General features: G+C 33.9%; 1 protein-coding gene across 3 annotated transcripts in view; it reads right to left on the bottom strand.

Moving 5' to 3' along the window:
- Positions 1–13046, bottom strand: part of nau (myogenic-determination protein nautilus) — a 42244-nt gene extending 29198 nt beyond the window's left edge. For all 3 annotated transcript variants that reach the window (XM_088233971.1, XM_088233972.1, XM_088233973.1), the window contains exon 1: positions 11726–13046. In XM_088233971.1, the coding sequence (XP_088090097.1) occupies positions 11726–12709 (984 nt within the window). In that variant the 5' untranslated portion in view covers positions 12710–13046. The remainder of the gene's footprint in view (positions 1–11725) is intronic.
- Between the last annotated feature and the right edge of the window lie 2404 nt (positions 13047–15450).

The following is a 15450-nucleotide window of genomic DNA, read 5'->3' as shown; positions in this document are numbered from 1 at the left end:
GAAGCTATGGCATAAACGGCCGACGAACAGTCAGTAGATAGTAGATACCTAGTGGTTTACAGAAATCGCGGAAGCTATGGCATAAACGGCCGACGAACAGTCAGTAGATAGAAGATGCCTAGTGGTTTACAGAAATCTCGGAAGCTATGGCATGAACGGCCGACGAACAGTCAGTAGATAGTAGATACCTAGTGGTTTACAGAAATCTCGGAAGCTATGGTATGAACGGCCGACAAACAGTCAGTAGATAATAGATATCTAGTTGTCTACAGAAATCTCGGAAGCTATGGTATGAACGGCCGACGAACAGTCAGCAGATAGTAGATACCTAGTAGTTTACAGAAATCTCGGAAGCTATGGCATGAACGGCCGACGAACAGTCGGTAGATAGTAGATACCTAGTGGTTTACAGAAATCTCGGAAGCTATGGCATGAACGGCCGACGAACAGTCAGTAGATAGTGGATACCTAGTGGTCTACAGAAATCTCGGAAGCTATGGCATAAACGGCCGACGAACAGTCAGTAGATAGTAGATACCTAGTGGTTTACAGAAATCTCGGAAGCTATGGCATGAACGGCCGACGAACAGTCAGTAGATAGTAGATACTTAGTAGTCTACAGATATCTCGGAAGCTATGGCATAAACGGCCGACGAACAGTCAGTAGATAGTAGATACCTAGTGGTTTATAGAAATCTCGGAAGCTATGGCATAAACGGCCGACGAACAGTCAGTAGATAGAAGATACCTAGTAGTTTACAGAAATCTCGGAAGCTATGGTATGAACGGCCGACGAACGGTCAGCAGATAGTAGATACCTAGTAGTTTACAGAAATCTCGGAAGCTATGGCATGAACGACCGACGAACAGTCAGTAGATAGTAGATACCTAGTGGTTTACAGAAATCTAGGAAGCTATGGTATGAACGGCCGACGAACAGTCAGTAGATAGTAGATATCTAGTGGTCTACAGAAATCTCGGAAGCTATGGTATGAACGGCCGACGAACAATCAGTAGATAGTAGATACCTAGTGGTCTACAGAAAATGCAGCTGTATGCACGATGCGGAAGTCTGGATGAGCACTTGCGCAATATTGGTATGGTAGAGACTTCAACAATATTTACAGTTTGTCGACAAGGACTGCATTACAACCCCTAGAGATTTATTAAGATCAACATATTACAACCGAAATGGAGAACATTTTAGAGAGGGGATATGGAAGTCTGTGCATTAACAGGGCGTATGAGCTGCCATTGGCTGGTTTAGGTGGCATTATACACGCGTAACATTCACTATTCTGCCAATGTTGGATTACCCATATTCTTTCAATGCTTCGGTGTGATAATTTTTGTTTTGGAGTGAAACGGCATGGCATATCCGTGTCAACGTCACCCACTTTATAGGTGCCTACTTAGAATCTACCTACTAGAATCTACCACTTTATGGGTTCCTGCCTAGAATCTACCTACTGGGCCTACTTAGTCGGCCTCGTGGTGTAATGGTCAGCGCATATGCCTACCATGCAAGAGATTTTGGGTTCGATTCTCGACAGAGTTGTTATAAAATATTTATTTATTAGGGTGTTTTCACACTAAAATATTTCCTAGTCCCTGGACCGGTACCTGAAGCGTAAGACTGGTCATCTTACCTTCATGTAACAAAAATGATCAAGATACTCTGCGATTGGTGTACCAATGCAGTGCGCTATGCACTATTAGGTGCGGATAGGGAATGATGATGATAACCTAGAATCTACTTACTGGGCACGTCCAAATCCAAACACTTGACTTCAAAATACTTTTGACGTGACAAACTTTCTACCTAGAGGTGTATTTTATTAAAGGAATGTCTTTTCTGTTAACATATTTTATTTAAATAGGTACTTTAGGTGTTTGGTGGATTTTTTCTGATAGCGCTTATTCCAGTTTACGTTAATATTTTACTGGTTTGGTTGTATTTATTATAACAAATATTTAAGTTTGTAAGTGAAAATTCTTGATGGAAGTTCATTGTAATTTATTATATAAATAAAACACGAGTGATACTTTCATCCACAAATTTAGAATATCCAGTGACCGGTTTCATCGCTTTCGCGAGATCTTCGAGACTGGTATCTTTATTAAAGAGTTAAATGTATTTATACAGAACAGAGGTAAGGATAGATAATTCAAAGTTATATGTAAGTAAATTAAATAAAGTTATTTTTATCTTAAGGATCATTATCAACAAATTTTCTTTGGGTTAACTAATGAATTGATTTATTTTAATGAGTTTAAGTATTTTTTTTAAATGAGTTTAAGTATTTTATTATATTTTTGTAAAAAAAAAATACTTAAACTCATTAAAATAGCATTATATCAATTCATTAGTTAACCCAAAGAAAATTTGTTGAAGATGATCCTTAAGATAAAAATAACTTTATTTAATTTACTTACATATAACTTTGAATTATCTATCCTTACCTCTGTTCTGTATAAATACATTTAACTCTTTAATAAAGATACCGGTCTCGAAGATGTCGCGAAAGCGATGAAACCGGTCACTGGATATTCCAAATTTGTGGATTAAAGTATCACTCGTGTTTTATTTATTTAATATATTACAAATATCATTAATTTTATGTTTTTTTGTATATTCGCGTTATTTGTATATTTTGTTATTGTAATTTATAAAAGCAGGTTAATTGTTTTCGGCAGATGCTATCATGTGTTGGTAAAAGGCCCTAATAAAAACGTGACAAACTTATGTTAAAGTAAACCATAAATCCACTAATGGGAAACTGAGTGTAAAATCGTGAGACGTGCTCTTTCTTAATCCGTCCACCGTTTTACATAATACTATGTTCTATTCCCTACACCTACATTCGACATGCTGAGACTTGGTGACTTCTTATTTTTCCTGATCCGCACCCAAAAATAGCGCTTCACGGATTTATAAACCATAAACGCAGTTTTGTTTTATTTGTAAACATTAAAGGCGCGAAACAGAGTACAGACCGTTCAGATATTTGAGTGCATGGAGGAACATTTGCAAATAAAATATTCTAGTGAGCCTACTAATAAGAATGAAAATTTGGTATATTTACTCCGTTTACATTAACATAAGGTTATGAAACATTCCAGCGCACTTTAAGTACTCGTATGGATCATAAAACTATTAAAAAACTTGGCATTGGAAAAATATTATCTCCTTTTGTTGGGTGATTGCCGAAACGATTTTTTTTTATTTACTACCGATAACAAAGCGAGTAAAGTACAGTAAGGCCTATCGGTTAACCGAGTCGGGGAGATGGGGGCTAGTGTGGACATTTTGTTACGAAGCATCAAAATCATGCAAACAAATATTGAAATGCCCACGAAATTTTATCAGTATACTTTATTTTATAAGTCAGCAACGGGATGTTTTTTTTCAAATACCACTATTAAATTGAAAATAAGGATAAAAACCAATGCTCCACTTTAAGCCCATAGTAGGGGCTCTTGTGGACGCAGTCATAATTTGAAGACCTGTAATAAAATTGGGCCTAAGCACCAGAAAAGTGAAAAAAAGTTACATGGGTTTAAAGATATACTCAGTTTTTTTGGTATACAGCATATATTTTATAATTCTTTAAAATGTGTAAAAATGTGTAAGAAATAAGTTTAGTGAAAATTATATAGTAAAATATTATTTTAAAAGGGTATAAAATAACAAAGTAATTGAGAAGGCCTTAAGACCAACTGCTATTTCATAAGTCAGGCCTAAGTGCCTAGCGTAAAAACATAAAATAGGGCCTATCACCAACATCCATTAAAATGTCTGATTTTTAATTCAAGGATGCGTAAAACTAAAAAATTTGAACAAAAAAATACATCATTTATAATGCAGGTATGTAAATTAAAAATAATAATTATTAATCAATGGAAAAAGATATCTATCACAACTCTCTACTGAAAAAGATTTTTGTAGAAATTTTTGTGTTCTTCAGAAGGCATATACTCGATCATGTTGAGTAAATCTTTTTTTTTTCGTCCGTGATCCGGCTTTGGTAATCTAATTGGCGTAGTTTATAGGTTTTTATATCGCCAATAATTTAATTTATTTTTAAATTTAATTAATTTATTACTTGTCTTGAATAGTGGCTTTCTTGTCGTGGAAACAATTTAACATGCCCGATGACTTGGTTTTCGTCTTCAAGATCGAATTTTCGATATTTTTTCTTATTACCCCTTTTTCGGTGAGGATAGTCTCTCCGCGTTTTTTTCTCTATTAGTAGGACTCGAATACCTTAATACTTACTCCAAATATATCAATAAAAGTGGCACGACAGACATTGATTACTTGACCATTGTCATTAGGGACAGTGTAATAAACAGTACACTGCCTTTTGCTTTCTGATGGGTTTTTGTATTTCCCATTTCTCCGTCTTTTAATGTTTGAAATATGGAATAATCCCATTAAATATGCATTTTGCTTCAACCAGTCACCAGCTTCGTAAAATTATTTATGCAACTGCAGTTTTTGATCATAAAGAAGACTTTTACAGTCATTCTGGCACTTGCAAGTGAACTGAAAAAAAAAGTCAACTTTACGGAGGACTGTCAAAAATAACCCTAAATGGCACTTTCTAAGGTTAACATACAAGCAATACTACAAATTATTTACCTGGGTGAATATGTATTTCACTTTTGACATTTCGAAAAGCCGTATTTTTATCGCTTTCTTGCCAAAAAATAAATATTCACCCACCTATCTGATAATTTTGCAGGAGTAATTAGGAAAATGCCCAATGTTTCTTGTAAATTAAGCTATAAAGCTATTAATCTTCTAAATTATATATGAAATACATACTAAATTATACATGAATTTTAGTTAAAACGTTTGAATAAAATTTGTAAAATTTGGTATAACGGGGTCAATTTAGCACTTATTACAGCTATAAATATAGAAAAATCCCTTTACAATCTCAGAATAAATAAGGCAAAGTATCATGCAAATAAACATAAAATACTCCGTTATTCTTAAAACTTTAGTAATTCACTCAAAGATTGTATTTTAAGCCGATATTTTTCCATACTAAAATAATTGAAATATCAGACGCCGTGCAATTCGAAAACGAAATTCGCCGACAATTATTTGGAATTCCCCATACAAACATAAAATTTTTGACAGCCGGTTTTTCATTTTAAAAATGGCAGAAAATATCACTAACTATTTGGTGATCGTGTTCACTCGATTTCTCCTCCCAGGCTACGTGTTTTGACCCCTGTGCACCTCAGACATCGTTTGCACATCCCTAGATTCTGAACGCTAGTTAAAACTTGTCAAAACAGATTTTTAAAAACAAATCGACTTACCGAAGTATTCGGAGGACTTATTGCTGGTACAATCACATTTTTAGTGGAACAATATTGTTTCCCTTGGGCTTTTAACTTTTTATTTTCACTTAACTTATTAAAACCACTTCTTTTCCGCTTTGTTGTAAAAGGCGTATCCGGATCACAAGTCTCGCGTCCAGTCATTTTGTATGAAATGCTTAGCGCTGCGATTAATCACGTAGGCCCTTATATGCGTTAATGGGTATCGCACTTAGGCTCCATCCCACATACATGACTTCAGATTGATATAAAATATTTTTTTCTGGTACATAAGTTCTAATTTGTGTTATTGGCGTAGGCATATAGAACATTTCCTCATACTCAACGTCATTTTTTATTTTTTGGTATTTAAGCCCTATTTTATTACAGGTCTTCATTTGACAGATGCCAGTATGGACTAAGTAAATATATATATTTTTTGAAACATTCCTCGTGATTTTAAATTAAAAAAAAACATTTGATGAAAAATAAACTAGTACCGTAACTGTATTGTCTAATAATAAAAAAATATACAATCCGAAAAATAAAACAAAACCAGTTTTTGAAAAGGAACAAAGACAAAAAAAAATAACGTCGTCTTAAAAGTTATAATACTTACACCAGAAATCGTCAGAAGTCAACTTCTTTTTATGAATTTTAAGTTAAATGTGTTGAAGTAATGTTTTTAACATGAATCTTCTTTACTTATTTATGCCACAAAGATTTTGTCAAGTTATGTTTCAATGTTGTCTCTCGGATGCGTTTTTTAAAAACTTTTTTCACGAATTATATTTTAGGGCTTTCTTTACATTTCATTCTGATATATTGCACCTAACTGTTCTTCGTTTGTAAGAGAGAATTGTTTTAAAATATCAATTAAGATTAATATACATGTTCAAATATATTTTATCAAAAAATAGGACTATAGTGGACATGCCCTCGTCTTTCCGTCTACTCTAGCCCCTTCATGCCGTTCCGCACATAAGTAAGGTATTTCGTTTATCTCAATATTATATTAACAAATAAGGGCCTAAGAAACTTACGTTTTTATATTCTGACCTCACAATCGAAATACCAAACACAGAAAATGTAAGTCCAAGTTTGTTCACTTAATAAAGAAACACTTTTAAGTGGCGTAAACAAAACTGCATGGGCACCGTTCGAAACATGAAAGTCGGTGGAACTAAATTAATATGGGTTATCTCACTAGTCGCATATATTTTTTTGGATTTTTTCATTTCGAATTTACGCCCGAAACTCTAACGATTTACACTAGTCCCGAGTCCACACTAGTCCCCTTCTCCCTAATACATACATTCTTTGCTTGTGTGACGCGCATTTGAATGAATGACAGGTCATAAGCCCTGTAAATGCTTAGACATTCATATTTTCTTCTCAATAATGTTATCCATCTCTGAACAAAACAAATATATACCTTAATTTATTTCGTCTAAAACCATTAATAATAATTAATAGAAAATATTTTCGTAGATACCTACTACCAATGGTATAATAATAAACAGAATAGACATGTTACAAGTGCGTAAAATATGGCATTTGAATTAGTAGGAAATTGCTACCCTTGCCTTCAGTCCCGCCTCGAGCCATGATCGGACGGATCGGACGGATCGGACGGATCGGACGGATCGGACGGATCGGACGGATCGGATGCTACGAAAAATAACTCCGCGGCGTGTAATGATCGGCAAGAAAATGCTTTAATTCCACTGTAACTGTAAAACAGGTATATATTGTATTCATTTATGTTGTTTCATTCGTAAATACTCAATATTATACTGAATTGACAATGGGTAGTTATTAGAACATTTTTCTAAATCTTAAAATACCTACATATTTAAATTATAATAATAAAAATACGTATATAGTTTTATTCCACTTTTATTTATAAAGTTTTACCGGTGACTGGGTACCTACATATTTATGTAAATGGCTATTCTTTCATTTAAATTGTATTATTTTTCTCTATTTTTTTACTTTGAAAAATAAAATAAGTTGAGTTTTTTTTTTCTACCTTCTTAATAATATTTTTCAAAGTATCAAAAACAAAATAATAAATGTTCATTATTTTATACGTACACAGTATTATGTCTGTACTATTTTATTTGATTATTAATTAAAAACTGTAAGATTTAGACAAAACTCTTTCTTTTACTGTTAGTGTTAAGTTGTTAGCAAGTTAAAATATTTGACGCTCTTGTATTTCTTGAGCGTATATTACAGTTCAAATTTAATTTAATATTCGTCTTTATTTTATTGTTTTTCATCTCAAATATCATCTTTAACTTTTCAGTGTAAATTAATTCATCAAAATTGAGCATTTTTGTTATTTTATATAAATCTGTATAAATCTGTATATCTAGTACATATAATTATAATTTAATAATTTATTCATTCAAAATTACAGTCGTTTACATATTCATAAGTTTATTGAAGTTTTTAGGCTGTGCCCGTGTTAAGCTATAATAATTAACAATAAAAAATACACCGCAAAATAAATTAAAGTATTATAAAACGTGATGCAATAGAATAATAATCCAGAAAAACAAAGTATAAAATATTCCAAAGAAGGTAACATAAAAAATAATTATTTATAAATTATAGAAAATCAGTTATTTACATAATCAAATATAAAAATAATAGTATCATTGAAATCAATACAAAAACGTAGTTGAAATTATAATTATGATTTGTCTACATGTATATTGATTCAATTAAATGTTACTTTAAGTGCCTTATTCATTGTTCTTGTGAACTATGTCTTGCATTTGTTTATTTCACTGCAACCATGTTATTAATCCTTATAGACATTTTGGAAATATGAAAGTATTGTATTTTACATTATGAATTTTGTACTTTTGATTACGTTGCAGTTTGAACCCATTTGTTTTATAACCTGTTTGATATGTTTTGTCCGTGCTAATTTGTCATCTACTTTCAAAACCCGGTACTTTACATTTTCTGTTTGTCAATTTTCTGCTTTCTTTTAATTACTAGGCTAAGTTTAATGAGGCGCTTGTTTTTTTTGTTTTACTATCATATATTTCATCTTATTGGTTTTTATTGTTAATAAGTTATTAACTAACCAGTAAATAAATTTATTCAGACCCCCATTGATATAGTTTTGCAGTTGGATTTCATTTTCGTCACTATAGATCAACAGGGTATCATCCGCATATACGAAATACCTCCCAATACATTTGAATGTCTAGGGTTATCAATATATAATAAATACAAAAGGGGGCCTAATATTGACCCCTCAGGAACCCTCATTGATACTAGTATCTTTAAACTTGTAAAATTGAGTTTTTTTGTCATTTCCTTCTTCCTTTTATATAGCTCAATCGTTTGATCTGAATTTTATTCATATTTAACCGTCGTCGGTTAAATATGAATAAAAATTCATATTTAACCGTCGTCGGTTAAATATGAATAAAATTGAAGACAACGTCAAATTACATCATCAGCGTCAGACCACACGTGAGTGACACGTGCGCGTGCGCCTGCGGCGTGTGAATTACTCGACATAACTTGGCACTACTCGTCACCTGTCATGGCTATACTGATACAGTCCACAGCCAGAGACGAACAGAGCGGTGAACAGATGCTGACAAATTCATATCACGTCTCCTGTCGGCGCTGACAGAGCCCAGCCCAGCCTACCCGACCCACTGCGATTGGATCGTTTACTCTTCTACCTTTATGTTTGTGTATTTTTGCATACCTACCTAACCTGTGCCCAAAACCGATTTCATAAATATAAACGGACATCTCAACAAAAACAGATAACTTTTTCGAGGAGGTAATTCTAGGTCCATGACCATCCCTGAAGTGTCAAATTCGGTACTTGTCTATAAATATTTCGATGCACTCAAAATATTTTAAGTAAATACCGTAAGTCCGAATATAACGCCACCTATACCTATATTTGGAGCAGAAATGAAAGGAAAAGTTAAGGTCATCTTTACCCCGTACCCCTCATCTTTACCTTTCTTTTTATCGAATATAGCGGGTACGTTTTTTTTTTTGGCAAAATACCTGTTTTGAGTAAAAACATCGCGTTATATTCGGGCTAATGCGGTATTTTTCAGTTCGATACCTACGTTATATTTGAGGTATGTTTTTGTCCATACATAAGACGAATGCAGTGGTGTCTAAGTGCAACTATGATATAATATTATAATATTCCTTATCAATCGAAGACGACCGAGGAAGGCGTGGAAGATCTGTCTGGTTGTATGACGAGATGTATGAATGTGGAAGAGGCTAGGAATGTATGCCAGGATAGACGTGTGTGGCGGTCCATTCTGTCTGCCTACCCCTACGGGGAAATGGCGCGATCAATCGACCATGCGTCAGTCGGTAGGTACAAAATATTAAGTGTTAAGTGGTCCTCGGTAATAACTCGGGCGCTCAGGCCTCGGCTACCCATAAACGTGCGCATGCGCATCTGGATCTGGGGAGATGTGTTTTGACTCGACACTTCCTGCGACACATTAATGCACTAAACTGCATAAGTGGGTACCCGCTACCCGCTCCCCGCGACCCGCGTCGCCGTATTATTATGTGCATTCACCCCCGTGTCTACATCTACAGGTAGCTACCCAACCTTCCCTTCTGTTCAACTTTGTTTCTTACCAAATTGATTAATTCTACAATGATGCTGCGTTTTTTCAAGTACCATCTGTTCTTAGTTGCCCTCCTCCCGCGTCCCGTTTTAAAGTGATAGTAACTCTCGATAACATCGAGTGTAACTTAGAATACTAATGTTGCGCCGAATAAAGATGGGGAAATAACGATGGTGATGATGATAACCGTTATTATCGTCAAATATGGCTTCAATGTTCATATAAATTATTTCAAATAATAATAATACATATGATGTTATATCATTATTAAAATACACATAATACCGTTTTGAGCTCTGACAGAAATATAAAATATACATAAATACCTACTTAAAATGCCATAACAATTGACGATGTTTTAGGTTCGCTTGTCCAAAATAATTGTTATGTAATTGTTACACGGAGTGTCGAGTGTCGAGTGTCGAGTGATTAATGTAACCCGCCAGTTCGATCCAAAAAATGACTTGAATTCATATTTTGTTGCAATATAAATATGTACTTATTGCTCTATACTGAGAAAAATCTGTTCGAATGTTTGACTCGACAAAAGTCTTCCGGTCTTCCTTTTTCATATTTTGTACCTGATACGCACTCGTGAAATCATTTTAGTTCCTTTAGACTTTAGATTGTTTCCACTTATGAGATTTCGAAATAAAATGTGTGGGAAAAAATGGTTTTCACCAGAAAACATTTTCACAAAAAAAGTACTTTTAGTTTGTTTTAATTCAAGCTAACTTTGAAACTTATTTTATCAGCTGACAAAGCTCGAAAAATGGCGTAAAACTGCATTTTAATATTCTTTTACCAAATTTTGTCATTTAGAGGATTTTACTGTTCGATTTTAGACGATATTACCTAGTAAGTAAAAGATAGGTAGGCATGACCTCAAAGTAATTATTATTTATTTGACAGAAACATACAGTCAACATTGATAAAATAACATAATTAAAATGAGGTTTAAACTGACCAGCGATGTTTCTAAATAAAAATCATACATGTTAAATAAGGCGCTACCGCAGCATTATTACTCTGAGGGTACTGCCATGGCACACGGTGAGTATTATTGCTATTGTTTGAATTAACGACCGAGGTCTGAAACAATATTTTTAGAATTGTAAAAAAAATCTCTTTTTATTATTTGGCACTAAAAACCGATTCAAAATTATAGGGTTGTGGTCCCGTCGTAGTGCCGCGCACTCGCGTATTAGAATTCTAAGGTTCGAACACCGCTCTACTAGAATTTCAGTTTGTTTATTTTCTAACACGATAATAATGTACATCAAATAAAAGATTCTTTCAAAATAAAAACATTTTGGTCAATCGAAAGAACGCGAATATTCCTTTGGGTATGTATATAATTAAATCAATTAAAACTGTAAGTTAGCATGATAAAATTATTATATACTTACTATTAAAAATTTAACTTTTCACGAAAATTCGAAAATATATATATGGCAAATTATTTTTTATTTTAATTCACCTTTTACACTCATTTGGAATAATTATATAACACCCTCGAAGAAAAAATGTCTATCCTAGAGAAAAACAAACAAAGCATTTAAAAAAGATATTTTGGGTTACAACTTTCTCAATATATTATTATGTAAGGTATAAAACAAATAAAAGCTACCTTATAATATTTAGTTAAGCTAAGTTGAGCAAGATAAGGAGTCCTCGGTGAATATTTTATTTGGCGAGTCCGCGATCACACGTATGGTTGCCATGATACCACACTACTCTACCTTCCTTAGTCTTCTCCTCTCCCTCAGGGTAGCCGCCTTCCTCCGATCCACCGTCACACTCTTCTTCTTGCAGGCCTTGCACGCCCAAGCCAGGCACTCCCTCGCTCCTCCTGCGCCGTGTTGGGTACTCCAGCAATGGTTCACTGGGCCATCTGCGCCTGCAGAACCGAAGGGAGCTAAAACATGAGGGATGTTATCTTCAGAGCTCACACTGCCATCTTCATCATCAAAGTACTCTAATTGTTCGGATTCGTTATCCGGAAACCCCTCATCCTCATCGCTCTCCATAGTATCTTCCTCTGTACATTTTGAAACGCCTTTTTTTTCCTTGGACAATTTCCCGTCATGATTATTTCCTCTTCTTCCAACTTTTTTGGGCGATTTTGAAATTTGATCTACTGAATCCTTTGCTATTTTTGCTAGCTCTTCTTTTTCACCGTTTTCTTGTTTCTCTGACCTTTTTTTTTTATTTATCATATTCCGTAACATCCTATCTGATATTTGTTTTCTTCGCTTTTTTACTACCGACGAAATTGATTTTTTTATGTTTTCGGAGTAAACTTTTGTATCTTTAACATTATTAAGGGTTGATTTTGAATCGAGGCCGTTGGTATTCCCGTATGCATTTATCGTACTGAAACATTTTTTCTGCCGCAAACTAATTTCTCGGCCTACGGTGGATCCTTCAAAATTCTTTTGTCCGCAGTGACTAAATCCATTGTCACATTTGTATTGAACTTCTTTACTAGCGTAGTACTCTTGATGTCTACTGTAAACATCCTGATACCTTCCGTCGCTCGCAGAATTAATTTCTCTATACGGGACATTACTTTCTTCGTGCTGAATGCCATGAGTTTGATTTTCTCGGTAACTAGCTCCATATTGCCAACTCGCGTATCTTCTTATTGGAAAATTCACATCTTTTCTTTGATATTCCGTTTGAGAAATAAATCTTCTATTTAAATCGTAACCCAAAGGTTCCATCGTGAAAACAAAAGAACAACAACCGACAATTTAAACCAGCACAGAAACAAATCATTCACTCGTTCATTATGATTATGTATTGAAACATTTTTTAGATTCCGAAGTGAACGTTAGGTACCTACTTTAAATGTTTAATACATTGAACACTAGAGTGAGAAAGTTAAATTTAAAAAATGAGCAATGTTTACACGCCACACGGTCGAAAATGACAGAAAATAAACCCTTTTTTTCGCGCGAATGGACATTTTGTATTTTTTGTATATAATTTGCGAGTCCAGGGTGGTCCTGGGATAGGAGTAAGCGCGGTATCGAGTTAGTTCCCAGACTGCATAAAGCGATGTTCGCACGTACTAAAACAGGATGGCTGCTTGCTGCTTGTCAGGGGGAGTCACCAACATTCTGGATATCATTAACATACCGCTCACACACATACTTGCATATTTATTATTGCGTATTATATGTTGTAAGTTGTAAATGGTAAATTCCGATAGGTACGTTAGTAAATGCTGTCCTATTGACTTTTTTCCACTTTTTGTTATTTTTTTATAAATTGTCGATTTACTCAAGTAGTTTTGAAATAACATCTGAAACAACCTAATTTACTTGTATGTGTAAAATTTTATAAATTATGTTTTTCTCCATATGTGTAAAAGGGCACGAAGTGCCGTTTATTTCAATAAAATAAAATATCGGAAATCACATTTTTATATCGTCATCTAATTGATCGAATCCCATAGCCGTGAGCGAAAGCGAGCGTTTCGTGCACATTACAGTCGAGAGCGAAAGACAGTCGGACGGGCCTGTGAAGGTCTGACATTGCAATACGTTGAGGCACGGCGCACGGTAGGCTCGCGAGTCGCTGGTTGCGGAGCGGAGACGGGAGACTCGGCAGTGTCGGCAGCTGACAGTCGGCATTAGGATTTAGAGAGTGGAGATATGGAGCTACCCACACTAGTGCGATATATTTATACGGATACAGAGAGTCTCCAAATCTCTTTAGTTTGAGACATTCATATCAGTACCGGGTGAACAGTGAACCGTATTGAAAGTTTATTTATTTTTATAAAATTTTAATTGCCACTTTACAAAAAGACTCCACTTACATGTGAGGAAGCAGTTGATAACAATGTTGCTTTTTTTCATTATTTAGAAAACATACAAAATTTCATACAATACCAAGGAGTTTTGTAAAAAACTCATTTAGGAACATGCAGAAAGCAATATTTATTTACAGACGTATGAAACCATAGTTTAATTTACAAAAGAAAAAAAAGCTTTTCTTTCCTTTTCTTTTCTTTTCTTTTCTTTTCTTTTCTTTTCTTTTCTTTTCTTATTCTTTAAATTTTAATTTATCTTGTTTCTATTAACTTTATTCTGATAACTGTATATAAGTATATGTATTTTTATTTTATTTGCAACTTCTAAGTGCTTAACAATTATTAATTGCTTTTATTTTGATACCGATAATGTACTTAATCAATATCTTACACCACTGTGGAAAAAATTTATTGACTGTTTTCACGATTTTCGTTCATATTCTTATTTTCTGTATATATATGTAAAAACTGTTGTTTTTTCAAAAATAAAAAAATAAAATAAAAAAGTAGAATAAGAGTTATGGTACATTATAAATCAAAGTTACTCGCAAAAAACACACATTTTGCAAACTTAAAAAAAATCTAAGCTTAATTAAATATTAAAAATATTATTCATAATAAAATCAAAAAAGTCCATGATTCACTATTAAAAATTACAAATAAATGATAAAAAATTTAAAAGTCTAAAAGAGTTTTAAAAATTAAAACTAAACACAATACAGGCTTAAAAAGTAATTAAGAAAATTATTTATATACAAAATATTTGTGGCAATTAATTAAATTCTATATGGCATTTGATCAAATTCTTTGAAACCTTGGATTGCAAAGATCTAGTACCAAACTCGTGGACTTCACAGGTCTAATATAAATGTTATTTATTGATCAAATAATGTACTGTATTAAAAGCGGGCTCGATGTTACTGAGCAATGTCCATTGGGTCGAAAATTGTATGAATGATAGTAATCTTGTGATAGGGAAGCATGCTAAAAGGCGTAGTTTTTGTTTCAAAATATATGTACCTTACATGAGTATCATACGGTAAGTGAAATGCGTTTCTGTTAGCTCTATTCTGAATCTTCAGCACCTATGAAATTTTCCGCTTGGATGCAAAATTTCAAATACCCACCACAAAGGTACGATAAATGCAAATAGACCACAGAAAAATAGATTGCTTTCAAGCAACGAGACTGAGAGCATTCTCTGAAATCTGAACAGTATTCCAGTCACCGCCACTGGGACAATATTTCCCTTCACACGCTCAGCATGTTCATTCCATGTAATCTGAGAGTCCACTAAAACAGTAAACTGTAAACTAAAGTAGTACTGAAAACCTTCTACTCTTTTTCTCCAGGCAATTTTCACCAATAAAGATATCAATAGATTCATTGCTCCTCTTTCCAAATAAAAGGTAGTGTGTATTTTTTGCATTCAAGCTCATATACATCACTAATTTTTCTCCAATCACAGATCCTTAAAGTATCAGAAACTGACCGATTTCACAAAAGTGCCGGTCGTACAAATCCCGTCTGAAATGGACCGTAAGGTAGGGGGCAAGCGCTCTCACATCCGCATCTTCAGATTTTACCGGTACACTGTATTTTCTAAGATGCGGATTATTTCGTGATATAAATCATCTCATTGAC

Source organism: Micrasema longulum, unplaced genomic scaffold (assembly GCF_059751315.1).
Source record: "Micrasema longulum isolate JH-2025_06_02 unplaced genomic scaffold, ASM5975131v1 h1tg001169l, whole genome shotgun sequence".
NCBI classification, from domain to species: Eukaryota; Metazoa; Arthropoda; class Insecta; order Trichoptera; family Brachycentridae; genus Micrasema; species Micrasema longulum.
This window is presented reverse-complemented; position numbering and strand designations above follow the sequence as displayed.